Raw genomic sequence first — 19,126 nt, 5'->3', positions numbered from 1 at the left:
ATGAGGACTTGATCTTGTCCACTCTTAAGTGGATGGATGCTCTGTGATAATAAATACGTTCCTCCTGCTGTCAATTCTTTCATTAGGCCACATAGTAGTTGTACAGACGGGTCTATGGCAGATGTTATACGGTCACATGCAGGATGTGGGCGAGTGAGGGGTGGAGTGACGAATTTGGGGTTTGGACTGACTGACACAACTGCCTTTAAAATTTCTCACTTCCTTGTTCAGTGTAATGCTATTTTTTCAATGTTGAAACATGAGTCAATTCCAGTCTAATGTAAATTAAAATCTAACCTAAATCATGTCCACACACAGAAACTACAAAAAAGCTCTTTTTGGTTTTTATTTTGTCATGCAAATGATTTTACAAAAATCTAAACATTAAACTACGATCATGAAATAATAAAAAAAAAAAAATTTTGATATTTACTAAGTGTAAACTTTCAACATTTAATGCTTTTGTTACAACATTTAAACCTTATTAAAAAGATACAGCATGTCACTTTTGAAACAGCACCCCAAGGGGAATGTTTGAAAACACCTGTGCCCATCACTAAAAAATCATAGCTCCCACTTGGGTTTTTTATTAAAACAAGAATTTAGTGTCATCTCAGGCCTGTTTCATCTGGTCACTGATTGTTAAAGGTATGGCTATAAAATACATTGACATTTGCGGAGTAGTCCAGTGGGAGGGTGGCGCCAGCGTTCTGCGCCCCCAGTTTGGCTCCTCCAAGAGCAGAAGACTGGCGTAAAATGAGCAGGCTGTACTTACAGAAGTGGCTGTAACCATAAGACTGAGCCTGTGAGATGACCTGAGTGAAACCTGCAGCACAGAAGACCACATTCACACCGCATTCTATACTTAATCTGTTACCGATAATCGAGTAACATTACGGTGGCTACGGAAGATGGGTATACTAAATTGGTCTTTTACAAGCAAGTTCCTGTGTAGGGAGCGTGACTAATAATTTAACGCGGTTGAGACTAAAGCCTTTAAGGATTTTGTTACGTACCAGACATCATGAGCTCCCAGCTGCGCCACACAGAACCGACACACAGGATAGGCAATCCAAGCTCACCGGAAAACAGATCCTGGACAAACAAGAAGCAATAGTAAGAAATGATTATGATATGGGAATAAAATGAGAATTGGATATGTGTGTGTGTTTGTTTTTTTACATGATGCACTTTAGGTAAGACAGCTACAATGTGCTGCGCAAGGGCTTTTCCAGCCTCGGTAAACACGTGTTTGCACAACGCATCCCCAGCTTTAGCCCCTGTTGCAAACATAAACACACAAATAGTGAAAAATGCAACATGTAATGCACACACAATCTCACTGCATTGAACATACCTTCAGCCAGTTTCCTACAGAACCCTGCAAAGTGTGCCTTCTGAAAGTTTCTGTACAAATGAGGAAGCATCCCCATAAGATCAGACACCTGTGAATGAACACACTGAAAATTAAACTCCACTAACACAAATATAACATTTATCTCAAATAATAAACTGATCAAATGAACTGAGAAAGTGTGTTGTAACCTGGAAGTATTCTTCCATGGCCTTCTTAACCAAGGTGACATCATGAGGGGGTCTGACAAGGTTGTCTTTGGCATCAAAAACTGTTTTAACAGCAAGGTGAGAAATCCAGTATGCTAGAGAAAAACGGCAATAGAGAAAATAATGCCTTGTTTACACCTAATCTTTAAAATGTCTTTTATAAATGAACGTTTAAAAATCAATTAACTTCATCATTGTGTTGCTTTTCGTTGCTTACGAGCACATTTTGTACGTTTTTTGGAATGTAGTATATAATATGTAATATGGGCTTTTCAAAATGTTCCTATCAAATGTCTTTCAAAGCTGTATTGAGCAATATTGTAAACAATTTTTTGATGCAATATTATGTGCGCAAAACATTGTGTTGGTACTTTCTGAATTTTTATGCTTTTTAGGAAGGATGGTATGCAAATTGTGTTACCCTTACTGCTCATGGAGCCAAAGATTCTTATGATAAATGTCTAAGATGAGATAAGATAAGAATGCTGTTTGTTGCAAAACAGCCCCATAAAGTCATCAGACTTGTTCAAATTGATGCGCCTCCAGAGCGATTAAAAATATCATAAAAAAGTGTGCTTTCGAATAGCTCTCGCGGTACTTTGATGTCATCCGCCTGTCGGATCTTGCAGCGTCGCATCAAGTCTTACAAGCCTATTAGGTTTCTGTCAAATTTTACCTGAACCCTCATCTCCCAACATGTGACCCCATCCACCACAGCCAACCTGCGTGCCATCAGGATTCACCAGTTTACAGTTGGAACCAGTGCCTGAGATGACCACTATACCACCTACAGAGAGAAAGCGAGTAAGTGCATGTCATATCCATCGGCATAAGGATTTTTTGTCATTAAAATCCATTGCATTTAATGACAAACTATACAGTACCATGATCACCGGCAGTTTCCACCGCACCAATGGCATCAGTGGTAATAAAATAACTTTGGCTCAGGTTAGGATATCTTTCCTTCATATCATCAATAAGCTTCTGTATAGCAGCCTTCTGCTCTCCGCCACTCAAAGACATTCCCTGTGAACAAAAACACACAATGTCAAAGTACTTAAAGCCTTATGTAGGTGAAATGTAATGTGCATGAACGCATCAACTTACCAATGAACAAAGTGGAGTGTTTGGGTCCAGCCCAGCCTTGATTTTAGCTCTCTGGACCATATCGTTGATACCATTGATGCAGTTATCGACACCAACCAACTACAATCAGAATGCACAGGAGACAAAATAACACAACAGAAGACTCCAAACTACACGACTTCAGACGATACTGAGGTTTTGGGTTAAGGATGCTGACTCTCACCCAGTGATTGGTGCATGGTCCTTCTGTTTCAGCAAGGATATGTCCATCAGCAGAAAGCAGGACTGCTTTAGAGTGTGTCCCACCACTGTCGATAATGTCAAGTAAAAACAAATAGTGTCTAAATTCATTTCTCTGGATATGCAAACTTCTCAATGAAAGTCAATAGAAGTTTCACTTTGCAATCATTCGGAAAAACACTGGCTGAATGAACACCGACCGCGTGCTGTTTTAATGCAAGGTTTTGTTTTAAAACGACTGCGACGAAAATGTCTTTCAAAACTGAGCGACTTTGTTTAAATAATAGTGACTTTTGTGAGAAACTCACCCCTCCACTCCGCCGTACACAGCGCTCATCTCTATTCTCTTCCGCCGCTTCCTCTTTGGTCACATGACTCGCGATCAGCTGGTTAACGTTAGTCTTTCAGCGACATAGAATTTGGACTTTGACAAACATCTAAAATACGTTTTATTACTTGAATCAACATAAAATCCCGATCCACACCCATTTTTATTCTTGCACTATTTATGAAAAGATAAGGTAGTGCATTTTTTCTTTCTTGTTTATGCTTTTATTCAGTACATATGTCTGCCCAGGGTTGAGTTAAATACGCTCTAAACACTATAAATATAAATAAATAGATATTTTAAATAGATAGAAAATATAATTTAAAGACATTTTAATTTGCTTAAGTGTTCGGTTATAAACACTCTTGCCAATAGGTGGCAGTATTACAAAAGAAAAGCGGTCAAGTTCATTAACTTACTTTCTTGTAAATAAACTATTCAACATTGAGATTTTTTTTACATGTACGTTTTTTTTTATTCTTAAAATAATATGATAATATATATATACATTAAACCAAACTAATCTGACTCCACAGAACACACAACTACAAAAATATACATATTTAAAAACTGAGAATACAATGAAACTGTCAACAATATCTACAAAAGTAGAACTTTACTAGATACTAGAACTAGTATTGAATGTCAATGTGAAGGTCAAGTTGACATTATAGGGACACGCTTATGTCAAGCAGTGATTGTGTTAACTTCCTTTCCTCCCACTGCATTTGTGATTCAACCTTTTGCAGACCCACAAACTGTCTCACTTACTGATGGAGAGAAAATCATTTTACATCAAGAGTTGATGACACGCACCGAAGGTTAAGCTTTTCTTGTATTGTCTTCTTCAAGTTTCACATGACAGCCACCACTCGTCTGGGAGATTAAAGGGTGAGACAAGGCTGCCACAAACGGTATCACACTATAATTAGATCATGTTAATATTCACATTCATAAATTCACATTCACGATAGTTCATATAGACATAATTATACTATGCCAAATATGAGAGCTGATTATGAGTTCACCTGTTTCCGACCACACCCAATTAGCATATAGATCAGCAGCACCAGACCGCAGAACTATATACAGTAACTAGTTATAGGTCTCCAGGCAGCTATAGCTGGTTTAAAATACATAAATTACCACATAGACACAAAGTTGGGGTCACTGGAAATATCGTGAATGTCTGACTAATGGTCGTTTTTGTTCAGACACCAATATAGACATCTGAGCTGTGGCTTTATGTGACTGTCACTCAAGGTTCCATGTCAGTCTGAAGAAGAAAATAAATGGTCTCCCCCAAAGACTTGAAGTGAAGTAAACCGTTGCTGGACCATGTTACCTTAAGCCAATCCTTCTATATGGTTCAACTCTACATAACTCAATATATAATACAAGTCACCAACAGTCAATGTCATGTATTTTGTTTGTGTTGCTGAGACATTACGCACAATATAAAGAGTTATAAACGTGGTGGATCTACAATGTGCACACATATGGCACCAAGTCCTATGAAGGACAGATCAAATGCTAGACCAAACATTACATTCCACTCTAAAAATAAAAAGACTTATCATGTGAGTCAAAATGTCTCACTAGATGTGGCCTCACCATGAACCTTTAAAATGTTATTGTAGTTTTTAGAAACGCTGAAGAAGCATAATGTTATAAATGCCTATATGCATTGCATTGCATTGTAACTGCATTGCATTGCATTGCATCTGCACTGTAACTTCAATAACTGCACTAACTCATCTACTGCACTGTAACTTCAATAACTGCATTAACTCATCTACTGCACTGTAAATGTATAACTGCATCTACTCATGTATTGCATTATAACTTCAATAACTGCATTAACTCATGTACTGCACCGAACCTTTAATAACCGCATCAACTCATCTACTGCACTGTAACTTTAATAGCTAATGTCTGTAACTAATGCACACTCAAGTCACTTGCACTATTGTATAGTCTATATATTGTTATCTGTTCGTAACCACCTGCACATTAATGTTCACAGTATATAGCCTTCTGTTTATATTGTTCATAGTACATACCGACTGTCATATTTTCATAGTACATGCCCATTGTAAAGTATTTTCCTAATATTGTATTCTGTATTTATTCACACTGTATATCCTGCACTTGCTAATTGCACTTCTGGTTAGACCTAAACTACATTTCGTTACACTGTACTTGGCAAATTGAATCTAATCTAAAATTGCATTAACTAACCAAACTGAAACCCTTTCCACACCTTCGTTCAAATTCTTCACAGACTGTAATAATAATGCATCGAGTCCATAAGTAAAACTGCTCAATAGTTGCACGAGCACGAGCGCTGTTTGACGCGCGTCATGGTTAGGGAGTAGGTGGGAGGAAAGAGAAACACGCTTGTGAGTGCGCCTCCTCTAACGCGGGTAGTTAGAGATGAAACGCACGCCGTCGGGTTTCAAGCTTCAGGACCATAAGTACGCAAACACGCTCCTGTTTAATCGCGTTTTCCCACGAAACCGTTTTTGACTCGCAGACTCATCTTAATGAATTCCCGTCGAAACGCACTTGAAGTAGAAGTTCGGCAAGCGGAAGTTCGTGCGGTTGGAAATCTGAAAAAAAGAGTCGAAATAACACATTTATTGTTGGTCTCGTTCTGGAGCGGTGCAGCGTTTTAAAAAATGGACACGCATGTTAAGGACGGACAACTGTACGTCCAGCACCAGAAGTTTGGAAAGGTAAGACATGCACGCGCTTGATTTGGGTTGTTTGATTTAAAATGATGCGCACTGCACGCGCAGCAGTGGCATCAGTGAAGTCATGCACTGAAGTAAGTTAATATAATCATAGTAGCAAAAAAAAGCATACAACATTCGTAAAAGTGTAATAATGTTTGTAAATAATTTGTTTAAATAGTTTTATGTTTTTAAATGAAAATAATTCGACTTAAAACGGAATAAGATTGTCTTCACTGCGCTGTGATGGGGTGACTCTTATCTCTCCTGTGTGACATGAGATGGTCACATGAATGTGTGTCCTACATCAGCTATATTCAGTTACACAGCACGCACATCATTAGATTTTAACTTATTCAGACAGCTGCGTGTCTAAACCTTTAATATTCACCGGTTACATCTTTGTTTATTCATGCACATAGTCAGCTGTGTCTCTACAAATATTTTCCACTCTCATAACTGTCCATGTGCGATGGAAAATGCTACATCACAGATACTTGACCACAAACGGGTCTATTTGTTTGATTTAATATGCAAGGCATTTATTTTTATCATTCTCCTGATATGAGTCACATGTCTTCTTCAGACGTTTGTGTGATTAAAAATAGCGTTTCTCTTTTAACTGTGGATCTGGAGTTTGTCATTAATTCATTATTCACTTCCTCAGTCTATCTGTGAAACGTCTTTGTGCTTTGGAAGTAGGCAAATTATATGAGCAGATATGTCTTCAGCCCCAGGCAAATGCAGAAATTCAAATCGGACAATTTGGAGTTCAGTAGCCTTCTGTAAGTCATTCAGATCCTGTTTGCAGAATCGGACACAGTTTTTTTCTACAATAAAAAATAAGCGCAACACAAAGGCACCTTGTTAGCTAGAAAACGAATAGTCCAGTACTATAAAAATAATCTTGTGTTCCTTCATGATGACTTCGTTTTATGGTACAGTGATGATAATGTGACCGCTGAATCACCTAGAATAGTTTTTGTTGACAGCCTCACTGAACAGTGCTGTGTACACCAATACAAAGTAAGCAGAAGGTGTATTAGTAAGTACCGCCAACATAACATACAGAAAAAGAAATGAGTACATCTGTGCGTGCAGTATTTTTAGAAAGCATGAAGCTCAAGAAATTAGTTACAATCCCTGGCATCATAAAATCAGCCTTTGGCTGCACTTCTTGTTTTATTAGGTGGCCTTCAGGGGACCTGAACCTCAAACCCAGTGTAATGTGTCTTATTCGTGTGGGGAAAAAAGATAAAGAAAAGAGAAACAGCTTTTTCATCAAATAATATATGCATTTAAATAGATAAAGTTTACATGTCTATTCTATGCCTCCATCCGGGACACTTGGAATGTTTGGCATGCATTGCATGGATTTATTTTATAAAGTTTTCGCAGTCTTTTTTAAGCTTGAGAAGAGGAGGTCACAATCCATTCCCATTGTAAACAGAAAATCAACAATAAAATGTTTGTGTTTCGGGCCTAACCAACAAAGCCATAGGGGGTTTGATCGATGTGTGGGTGAGCGAGTAATAACACTGACATTCAAGGTGACAAAAATGGCATGTGTTCACTGTTAACACAAATTCTGTGTTAGTTGACTTTTGAAGTGTCCAAAATGTGACAGCTGGTGAAAAAACAGTTAAACTATCTTGTTGTGTGATTTCAATTAGGGCTGTGCAATATATTGAAATATCGCAAATGTGCATATCGCAATGGTTTGCAATAAATGAGCTATTTAATTCTTCTAAAGTTGTGTATGGTCAAAGTTTTAGGTCGATGCGGATAGTAGTATCTATCTGGCACTCGGATGTTAGTTGGGATATATGTGCGTCCGAATGCTATGTGCATGTACTCTGACGCAAATCAATCAACAATCCGCGTCGCAAAGCTTCATAGCGAGCAAAGATGAGCCATCCCGAGACAACCGCAGCTGCTGCTGACGATTAAGTATTTTTCAGCAATCTTTCAGAAGTTGTAGTGATACTTCCTTTTCCCTAAAATAATGTGAAACATATGTTGGTTATATCATTTTTTAAATATATTTTAGTACAATTTAAATTGATATTAGAAAAATAAATATCATATCGCATATCGAATTATTTAGCATGCTATCGCATTTTTCCTAATTTCTACATAAAACCATCCTACATACTGCACAGTATGATTTTGGTGATGATTTGGCCAAGCTGGTGAAATGTGACAAGCTCTGTCCCTGCAAGTTCAGTTTGTTTAGGTGAGTGGAGAGATATTGGTTTGGGCCTGGCCCACAACGGCCTTTGATCCTACATTTACTACACCTGAACCTTAACTGTGACTTATGAAACTATTGTTCTCAGCAAACATCTTTAGACACACCTCTCAAGTGTAACTTACATATTTCAAATGAAACTGACACAAACACATTCATAAATGGCTAGTTATGGCACACTTTGACAAATTAATGATCCTCTCCAAGCACTATGTTTGGTTTAGCATTTGTGTCTTGCTTTAATTGTATAACTAAAGGTGCTACAGAATAATACTTACTTTAAATATATGCACCAGGTTTGAGTTTTGTAATGCTGAATAGACAAATTATAGTTTGAAGTTTGACCCAGACTATTCTGATTTGATAAAGTAACTAGAAGTTATTTTCGCTTCCTTATACAATAATATATGATTCAAGATTGTTTTGTCAAACATGCATATATATGTTTCTCTCTTGTTTCTCTGTGGTCCCCGGCACTACATTTAGGAGAATCAAAAAGTTACCCTCTCTCTATTTATATATAGATATACATACACACTGTATTTATATATTTAGTGTGATCAAGTGTCTGGTGGGTTCAAGAGCTGTGTTATTAAGTTGGGAAGTAAAATGCTTGGTGCAGAAAATGTCTGAACTTGACACCAGACATATGTATAAGGAGGTTTCCATATAAATATGAAACCATAAAATAGGCTTGAGAGTTTATTGACAGTTTAACGCGTTTGGGATCTTTTATGAAAAAGCCGAACTGTTTGAACTTTCTGAATTATTGAAATCTTACTGTGACACTGGCTACACATTAACAAAATCAAGTCACTATGGATTATGTGTTTCTGGGTTTACAAAATTTACTTGTGTACTATATATGTCGGCACCTTTGTTTACTGTTTATGTTTTGCATTTATGCTTTGCACTCGATAAGGTTGGACCGTTAAGAAAATGAAATAATGTTTATCTAAACTTCCTTATCATTTTCAGGTCTGCGATCCAATTGAACACTTAACTGCTATAATATTATTGTTATTATTATTATTGCATGTTTTTCTTGTGAACATATACAAGCAAATATACACATTGGGCATAAGTTGAGGAAGTTATCATTCCCTCTCTGTCTCTTTGATTATTTGCATACATTTCCATGCTACACAGTATGTTTATCAAGTGATGCCTTATATGGATGTACAAAGTACTTTACACTCATTACAGTCTCATTTAATTGGTTTTTATTAAATGGAAATTAGCACTAAAGTATTATCAGATGACTTTTCCCTGCAATAAACATGTAATGGGACTACTTTAAATATACTATAATTAGGAGTTCTACATTGAATTGAACAAAAACAACTATGATAACTTTAATTAAACAGGGAACAATTTTAAAGTCCACAGATACATTTGATCGACATGCATTGATTTTGAAGCTTACATTACCTTGTTGGTAATGATCTGATACGAGAAACCTCTCAGCCACACTGCACAGACAAGCAATTTTGGTGACTATCACAGTATAACTAATATAATATATACTATTTAAATATATACTTAAATACCGGGAGAAAGACAAGTCCAGGTGTAGTCTCATAATAATTCATTTTATCCGTACATTGGATGATCAGATTGAATGAAAAGAAAAAGCCAAACGACCACAACACAGATAAAACTCAAATGGTTTTTGCCACGGAACTTCCTGTTTGTCAAGTTATAAATAGCAATTGTTAAAAACATTTTACTGCTTGATAAAAATAGAGCATGGTGGAAAATTTACAACCAAGACTGCCATAGTGACAGATAACGATTTTTTGTGGTGCAGACTATTTAGATGTTATGTTGTGTATGATTGTTAATATTTGTACTTTAAGACATGGTAACTTTTTGATATAATATTTATGAAAATGTTTTATAATTTTTGTATTGTTCAACGTTTTTTAACTACTTTTTACTTATTTATTTTTTACAATCCAATTGCTCTTTGAACATGTTTCATATCTGATAGTCCCACATTGACTATTTTCTTTAAATTTGATGCCAATATACCGTGCCAAAAGCCATTTTTATTACATTTTATATTGAATTCTAAGGTACTTTTTGCTGTAGCTTAATATTTTTCCTTGATGTTATTGTATTATTGAAATATCTTTATCATTATCAAATAATCAATGACTATGTGGTTTTAGAGTCTAGTTTAGTTAAAGCAGGGTTTGTGTATCGGTTGGAGTCATGTGCACCAATTAGTCAAAAGGAAATGGGCAGCTTTACATGGGAGCGAGATACACTCACACATGCACCTGCAGAATGGTGGAGGAAGCAAAGCATGCTGTGTAGTCCCACACATATCCTCCGTGCCACATTGTCATCTGCTCTCTGTACAATAGCCATCATATGTTGTAAATGATCTATATAGTAGTTTGGTGCTTGTCTTTCTGTGATGTGTTTCTGATATTTTCAGTTGTTTTATCTTTTGCTTATCTTTACTTTCTGCATAACAACAACATGATTCACAGTAGTCAACTGACCATGCTCCAGTGCACTCATATTAAAGTTTGTTGAACTGTTGGAATAGGACACGGAGTATTGAACCTTCACTATAGGCATGCTAAGACATGCTATGAACTGAAAGGACAGTATAGTGTACAAAAAGAGATGGATGCTCAAATAGCCCAACCAATCTTCAGTAGAAGTACCAATGAGGAATGTAGTGAATTGTTTGTGAGGGATAGTAAAAGTACATTTGCAACAAAGACACATTACGTTTACAGTAAATGGCTTACAGATACCATTTGAACAGGCCTAGTTCACCCCAAAATGAAAATTATTTTATCATTTACTCACCCTCATGTCTGACTTACTGCTGAATCTTAAGAAGATTTTTTAACAATGCCCCCATTATAACACACTTTTTATTTTAGAGTGAACTACCTCTATAATGTCACAGATCTTACTATGCATTGAACTGGCCATGGGCCTGTGTGTAAATGAATACAAGCTATTATGAAACACAATAGTAGATCAGTTTGGAGGGATCAAGCATTGTTAATCAGCAAATCATCCCAAGTTTTGATTGTTTGGATGGAGTTTTTAAGGAAGGAAGTTATTTTTCTTGTTGCGCTGCAGTGTGAGGAACTGAATCTATCACCCACATACACATCTTTTGTTTGGTCCAGAATCTTGTCTTTGTTGTACATCTGGAGGAAGGGGCTTGATAGTTATTTTTACTGACAGTGGCATTGTCCTGTTCCTCTTGTTGTTATCATTTACTCACCCTCTTGTCATTTCAAACCTGTGACTTTCTTTATTCTGCAGAACACAAAAGAAGATATTTTGAAGAAAGTTGATAACCCAACAGCACTGGACCCCATTCGCTTCTATTGTATGGAGACAAAACCAATGCAAGTGAATGGGGTCCAATTTATAATTTTTTTTTAACATATCCTCTTTTCTGTTCTATGGAAGAATTGAAGTCATGCAGTTTTGAAAAGACCAAAGGGTGAGTAAATGATGACAGAATTTTTATTTTTGGGTGAACTATCCTTTTAAGTTACCTGGTCCCTGCCGTTTCCAGTATTTATCCACATAATTTAATTACACATTTTATATACTGTGTTTATATATATTTGTGTGTGTGTGTTTGTTTTATATATATATATATATATATATATATATATATATATATATATATATATGTGTGTGTTATGTATATACATGTGTTTTAAGTAATACACACTCAGTTCTGTTCACACTGTAAGTCCTCTATCTCTCTCTCTTTAGAAATGGAAGAAGAACTGGTTTGTGTTGTACCCAGCAAGTCAAAACGGCATCGCACGGCTTGAGTTTTATGATTGTTCGGGTAGTGCAAGCGATAAACCTAGCACTAAGAAACTGGACAAGAAGATAATTCGTCTCTCAGAATGCATCAGCATTCTCCCTGCTGTCACCGAAACCTGCCCTAAAGAAAACATGTCCGCTTTCTGTGTTGAGACCAATGACAAGATGTATGTCTTCGCAGCAGACAAATACGTTACCAATGAGTGGGTGGAGAAGATGTGTGAGATTGCTTTTCAGGTAAGACATGGAAACTTGAAAAATAGTACATTAATGAAGCATATTTGAAACAAGGATTTATATTGCTGATGTCCTTCTTATACCCTGTTTCTCCATATTTCGCGATTTTTAGTTTTTGCCATAAATCATTATTATAAGTCACCCTTTATATTTCTCACTGGGTTTTTGCGAATATCTAATCACTACATGAAAAAAGTAACACAGTATTTCCTTTAAAAAAGGCTGTGTTTTTTGAATTTCCTAAAAAAGAACGAATTTGGACATCCAATGTTTTGGAAGGACAGCGACAATATTATTTATTACATTTACATTTAGGCATTTAGCGAGTTACATTGCTTTATCCTATACATTTTACCTAGGTATTTGCAATCCCCTGGGATCGAACCCACAACCTATCTCTTACCACTGAGCTACAGGAAAGCTTATTAGTTTTATTTATATTAGAAGCACTGTATGTATCATAGTATGCTTTGTTGTACTATATTTAATATTTGCGGATTTTATTAACAATAAGTTATAATCATGACTGTATAACATAAACAAAAAATTGTGTTTAATTTCAGTAATGAGAATTTTATGTAAAATGTTCTTAATTGTCAAGAAAATATTGAAAAATATATTTACCCTCGGTCTCTTTTTATGTGGAGTTATATATAACCCAGTCCTTTCTTCATAAAATACAGCCTTTAAAACCCCTTTAGCATCTCTTATCATAACAATGATGAAACTTACAATATTTAAAGTTTTACATAAACCTATGTTGCAAGGATTGTATGTTCCTTTGATGTAACAATAAATGCAAAAAACAACCTTTTTAACATTTCTAATGCGTTAAAGCATTTAAGGAAATTCAACTTTGTTTTTTATAAAAGACATACAGGAATTGGGACTTTTTAAAGATAGTTCAAAGCAGGTGCTCTCCATATTTAAACATTACTCTCTCTCTCTCTCTGTCTCTCCTAAGGGAGGGAGTTTTTCTCTTGGTAGTTCTGACTCAAATGGACAGAAAGAGCTTCAGATGGCAGAGAATCTCATCTATTACTCCAGAGAAGAAGGTAAGAATGGACACATTGCAAAGTGTACAGCAATTTCTCATCCTCTAAACAATTTCAAGCAGTTGTTTGAAAAGACTTAAAGGATGCTTTTCCATAACATTTGGAAAACATTCGCTTTTTTCATAACATTTTTTCCTTCGATCTCATTTTATACCATCGTGCCATTGTGATTTTTCATAAATGTGAGTCACTTATATTTTCCTTCTTAATCATGCAATCTCCCTTAGTCCTTTTATAAACATATCACCAGTAATTTTGTTTGACAAGGCAAATACAGCAACACAAACGCACCAGCTCATGTGCAACACCAAACGGCTGTGCTGGTGCTTTCCATAATAGGTAATGAGTCCTTAAAGTTTAGGCTGTGCAATGTCACTTCCACTGTCAGTTAAATACGTTGTAAAGAATGTTTGTTTGCTAGATAGATGTTGCTATTATACAGATTTATAGACGTCATCCCGTGGCAAAACTCCAACCAACCATGACCAATGTGTCAGACGGAAAAGTCTATTGACATCATCCTGTTAGATGCAAATGGACTGGATGCAAATATTCTCCTTGTGTTAGTCATTTAACTTGTTAATAATGGTAAGGGAAAGATGTTTCCGGATAGATAGTTGGTTGTGTCCATTCATTTTAAAATTAACAGTCACAGAATGAGGCTAACAAGTGAAATGAAAGACAGAAAGTAGAGCAGTATCTCAGGCATTTGCTTTAACCTCTCTTTCATGGCAGGCACTTCCTACTTCATCAAGTGCTATGAGAGATAAACATTCAAGGAGCAACAGCGTACAAGTTCTGATCCTGCTTTGCATTCTCAGTTTCTGAACCCTTTCTTTTTTTAGTAAGGCTAATGCTAACTTCCTCAGAGGGTGGGAGGCGACATTTACAAAAGCTTTGGCATCCGATTCAAATATCTGCTGCATATACCTTTTATTGCATGAAAGCACAGCGGCGGGTAACAGAACAGGGTATAACATTTTGGGGTAATTGTTGGGATTTTGGTTAAAAGCCAATGCAGAGATAGACCGGACAATGAATGTAGATTAGATTCTGGTTGCACGGCAGCATTTAGTATAAAGTAGTCTATTCGCTTACTGTCTCTGATAAGCAGGGAAATACTGTAGCATCAAATGAGATACGTCCCGGTTGTTCTTTTAATGTGTAAATTGTTATATGTGATTTAAAAAAGCCCAGTGTTGGCCAATTTCCTGAGATTTACAGAACTTCCAGTTTTACTTGTGGGCCACAGAAGTTGAAGTACTTAACTGAGAAATATTCATTTATTATATGTATTCAAACATACAAACATACTATTTCAGTCAATGATAAGCTTGGTGCCATGCACACTTGCAGTATTTTAATTTGAATGTGTCCTATATTTTGCAGTTAATGAATTTTGGGTTAGCGTCCAGAGGACAGAAGCATCAGAACGCTGTGGTCTCTCTGGTAACTACTGGCTTAAAGCGAATCTAGACAGTCTTATCCTGAAAGAGCCCAAGACTAAAAAGGATCTACTGGTATGGCCCTACAAGCTTCTCCGTCGCTATGGAAGAGATCGGGTGAGTTAATTTTATTTCTTTAATCTGTTAAACTCCTCTGTAGGTGAATGAGTGATAAATCTTCAATGTTGGTTGTTTGATGTCTTTGGACGTGACTTTGTAGATAGCTCTCAGACACCCACACGTAAACATGGGGACTGTTTGTGCCTAAAATAATCGAATGGCAGTTTGCATTATTACAGAACCGCGCACCACTGAAGCGTATGTTCGGGGCTTTAATGATAAAGAGCAACGAACATTTCGGCTTGTTTTCCAACGCGAGCGCTGAACGTGACAATAGACTATAGATATCATATACAGAAATGTGCGATGCGTGTGCGGTGCAGACAGAGTGGTGTGCTTAGTTGAGTGCATCTCTGGGTCTGCTCTCCCTTCTCTGCATGACATCTACAACAGGCAATACAAAGCCAACGGTGTCAAAATCATTAAAGACCGTGAAAATGATCTTTTCTGTCTATTGCAGTCTGGTTTCCGCAGTCGGTTGGCCAAAACAGAGAGGCTCAAGAAGAGATTTGATGAACATTTCACCGCAAGTTGTGCAATGTTTACAAAGTGTAGGGAGACAGACTTACTTGTGCAGGGATGTTTAAAATTGATGATGGAACGCATCGTGATGCATTGGGATATCGAATCGTTGACATAATAATCGTAATCGAATCGTGAGACCAGTGACCTACCTAACATTGGGTTGAAAATAACCCAGAGTGCAGGGTTAATCAATACCAGTAAACTGTGACACAGTAGTTAAAAAATATTCACAAAATAAAACCAAGCACACTTAAATAACCTTTATAAACCATCATGACCCTAACTCAGTAGTCATCCGCCGCATTAGTCCTGCCTTCCACCCACCCGTAAGGGAGAGAGGAAGGCCAACTTCCTGTAGCAATTCGGTTTCTATGGTAATGACAGGAAGCCTAGTTGGAAACAAGTGGTCTAAGTTCCTGCCTTGCATGTCATGTCTAATATGTGGTTATAACGCTTTTAGACACAGTGTGGAATCTTTAACATGTCGATCGAGTGCTTCACATCTTAAATAACTTTAAACAGCGGTCCAAGTAAAAAAATAGAGAGATAGAGAGAAGCGCGCGCAAGCTCTGGTCGCACAGTCTGAAAGATGTATTTATATGCTTTTTGTCAAAAGCAACGTCAAGATAAGACACATTCTATTTACAATAGATTAACAACAGGCACATATGATGTTTAATTGCCTGTTTTAAAAATCGATTATGTTTGTATGCATCAATGCATAATCGTTCACATCTGCACCGCGCATCGTAAAATCGACAGCGCCACTGTTAGGTCAAAAAGGAACAAACCCAGTCGTTGGGCTAAATTACATTTATGATCCAATAATGGATTAAAATATCCCAGCTTTTTGGGTTGAAACAACCCAGCATATGTTTATTTATATTCCAACGGTTGGGTTCATCTCTTTCTGACCCAGTTTTGGGTTGAATAATCAAGAATTTTTAAAGTTTAATGTAAATAACTGAGATTTTTTATATTGTGTACACATGTGATGATATCAGAAATAATTTAGGGCACCTTCTCATGCTTTCTCATTTTGTCCGATGGCAAAAAATTATACATTGTAGCATATTTCAGCGGCGTCGGTTCCTTTTCACAGCACACAGTTGCTTTGGTCTAGACCAGTTGAAACAGTCTCGTGACGACATCCATATCACTTGTTGGCGAGAGAATATATTTCCTAAACTGCTTTATTTATTTCCTAAACTGCTTTTTTAGATGAGATAACCTCAACATTGTGTGTCAGTTGTGGTAACATTAGCCCGGTCAATTGTGCTTACATCAGTCGCATCATTGTTAGTAGTGATGGCGATCTCAACTACTTGGATGAACTGCTTGCGGAGTTTCTTTAACTTAACCCGGCTTTGTTCCACAGATCTATTAAAGATCTATTAAGATCTATTGAGTTGTTTGCTAAACAATTAAACTTGGGATGTAATATGGTCATCAAGTTTTTGGCGAGCTGCCATACTAGTGCAAACTGTCAACAAATACAACAAACACTGCTCAAAGCAGCTGACTACAGCAGCTTGTTTAGTCCAAAAAAGTGCAATACTTTTTGCATTTGCGTCGGATAAACATCGGTACATTTATTTGGTCTGCTTTTGGTGCACACTCGAGTGCGATTGTTGCATTCACACCTGCCCAAACGAACCGCACCAAGAAGAAAAACAAAAAGCTGTGTCTAGTCTTAAGTAATAAGTCTATTAAATTAAATCGGGCATTATCTGTAAGAAATAGTAAAATATGACTAATATATGATTTCTAATATGTTCCGCAGGTTATGTTCTCTTTTGAAGCCGGACGACGCTGTGAATCTGGCCCAGGAAACTTTACTTTTGAGACAAAGCAGGGGAATGAGCTATTCCACATCATTGAGAAAGCCATTCGGGAGCAGAAAGCCCAAGCTGAAGAAAGACACCAAAGCTGTCCATCATTAGACTCTGACTGCCCAACTCTCCAGCAGATTCGTGCTGCTATCGCAGATGCTACCAGTCGCGAACCAGACGGAGATTCAGGCGGTAGCAAGCCTGGATCGGCGGACGGCATCTTCAGTCGAAGGGATAATGATGGGAAAAATTTAAAGGGACGGAGTCTTCCAGAGCCACCGCCTCCAGTTGAGCCACCGCCGAGATCTGCCATGCCTCGTGGGAACAAAAGTGGACCGCTGTTAGGGGACCAGGGGAGCCTATACTCCGAGCCTGCTGACTCCGTTCGTGCGCCACCCATTTTAGGAGATTCTCTGTATTCTGACCCAGTGGATAGCATCAAAACTGCCATGCCCACTCCCAACCCACGCCTCAGGCCACCTGGGGATGACGGGGTAGGCCGCCACCTAGACCCGTTCTACTCGGACATCTACGATCAGATCAGTCTGGATTTGGTGCAGAGAACCGCAGCGTTGGGAATTGACAGCAGAAGCAGGCATCCTGCAGATGGAGGCCCTAAAGATCACATCTACGATGAACCAGAGGGACGGGCAGGACTTGGACAGCTTAGTTCCACAATTTACGATGACGCACGCTTGGAAACATACCCTTGGAGAACTAGAGGAGTGGTGGAGGCTCAAGGCCACGAGGTACCTTACATTCCCAATATGGATGATACCATCCCTCCATTTGGAAAGTCTCACCAACCCTTGCCTGTGCCCAGACCAAAAGGCCCCAAACCTGTAACGGCACCCAAGCCGGGCAAAGCAGCACTGACTAAAAAAGACACTCCTTTAGTGCCTCAAAATAAGAGCAATGCAAACCTGAATAACAATAATAGCAGCAACAGCCACAACGGCAGGGAAGAAGGAGCAGGTAGACGAAGTGGTGGTGCGGAAAGGGCAGGTCACAAAGGGGAGCTGTACAGTAAAGTATCTAGACACAAGCCTCCAGCGAATGCTTGGCATCCAGCGATGCAAACTCCAGACATTATCTACGACAACTTAGGTGACATTTGACCGCGGCTTCATTTTTGTTTTTTTATGTCCACGTATTTTTTAAGGGAACACTCAATGACAGCTCAGATTGGAAAACGTGAGTGACAACGGTGTACCTGAACATTACATGAGTCATTCAGTCATTGAATGTAGCTAATACCACTATGAGAAACAACTACGAACTGTAGAAACTGTCTTTGCCATAATGGTAGGCTGTGGAACTACAGACATTGTCTTCTGAAATGGCTTGAACTGGAATATGCCACAATTTTGCACTTCTCGCACAAATTTTGTATATCTGAGTCTGTGACTTGCGTAAGAAACTGTAAAGGACTAAGAAGCACTTTTCATAAATCATAATCCCAACATGCAAGGAAGTTTATTGTTAAAGTGTAAATGTATTCTGACTGATCTGATTTGGCTGACATGCAAAGACAAAAATGGTGAATTGTTTTGCATTGAGATTGAAGCAAAAGTTGTACATGTGTTTGTTTGTGTGTGTGTGTGTGTGTGTGTGTTTGTGTGTGTGTGTTTGTGTGTGTGTTGGTGAGAGAGAGTCAGCAGCTGTGCTGTTGTTCAACAAAACGATAATAAAATATTATAGTAAAGAGTCCCAATACTCCACTCACTCATATTTTTCCTCTTGCAAAACTGTACGAGGAATTGCACTTCCAATGAAAATCTGGACTTGGTTTGTTGTCTCTTGAGTCACTACAGGGCAATGAAATCACCCAGAATGCCCTGTCCTTCACCCGCTATGCCTTATTCATCTTGTGCTCTGTCGTCTTGA

General features: G+C 37.7%; 2 protein-coding genes across 2 annotated transcripts; one reads left to right on the top strand and one right to left on the bottom strand.

The window, feature by feature from the left end:
- Nucleotides 1–332: 332 nt before the first annotated feature.
- Nucleotides 333–3,236, bottom strand: nagk (N-acetylglucosamine kinase). Its single transcript, XM_056749469.1, has 10 exons — nucleotides 3,198–3,236; nucleotides 2,873–2,957; nucleotides 2,671–2,769; nucleotides 2,448–2,589; nucleotides 2,240–2,350; nucleotides 1,546–1,658; nucleotides 1,358–1,445; nucleotides 1,183–1,280; nucleotides 1,017–1,095; nucleotides 333–826 (listed from the first exon to the last, which is right to left on the bottom strand). Exons 1-10 carry the CDS (start codon nucleotides 3,224–3,226, stop codon nucleotides 633–635), a joined length of 1,038 nt encoding a protein of 345 aa, XP_056605447.1. The 5' UTR covers nucleotides 3,227–3,236; the 3' UTR covers nucleotides 333–632.
- A 2,376-nt stretch (nucleotides 3,237–5,612) lies between these two features.
- On the top strand, nucleotides 5,613–18,946 carry dok1b (docking protein 1b). The gene is made up of 5 exons (XM_056756050.1): nucleotides 5,613–5,955; nucleotides 11,969–12,262; nucleotides 13,227–13,317; nucleotides 14,707–14,879; nucleotides 17,191–18,946. Exons 1-5 carry the CDS (start codon nucleotides 5,899–5,901, stop codon nucleotides 18,355–18,357), a joined length of 1,782 nt encoding a protein of 593 aa, XP_056612028.1. The 5' UTR covers nucleotides 5,613–5,898; the 3' UTR covers nucleotides 18,358–18,946.
- Nucleotides 18,947–19,126: the final 180 nt, after the last annotated feature.

This window comes from Triplophysa dalaica, chromosome 1, assembly GCF_015846415.1.
Source record: "Triplophysa dalaica isolate WHDGS20190420 chromosome 1, ASM1584641v1, whole genome shotgun sequence".
Taxonomy (NCBI): Eukaryota; Metazoa; Chordata; class Actinopteri; order Cypriniformes; family Nemacheilidae; genus Triplophysa; species Triplophysa dalaica.
The sequence above is the reverse complement of the archived record's forward strand: the minus strand, read 5'-3'. Positions and strand labels throughout refer to the sequence as shown.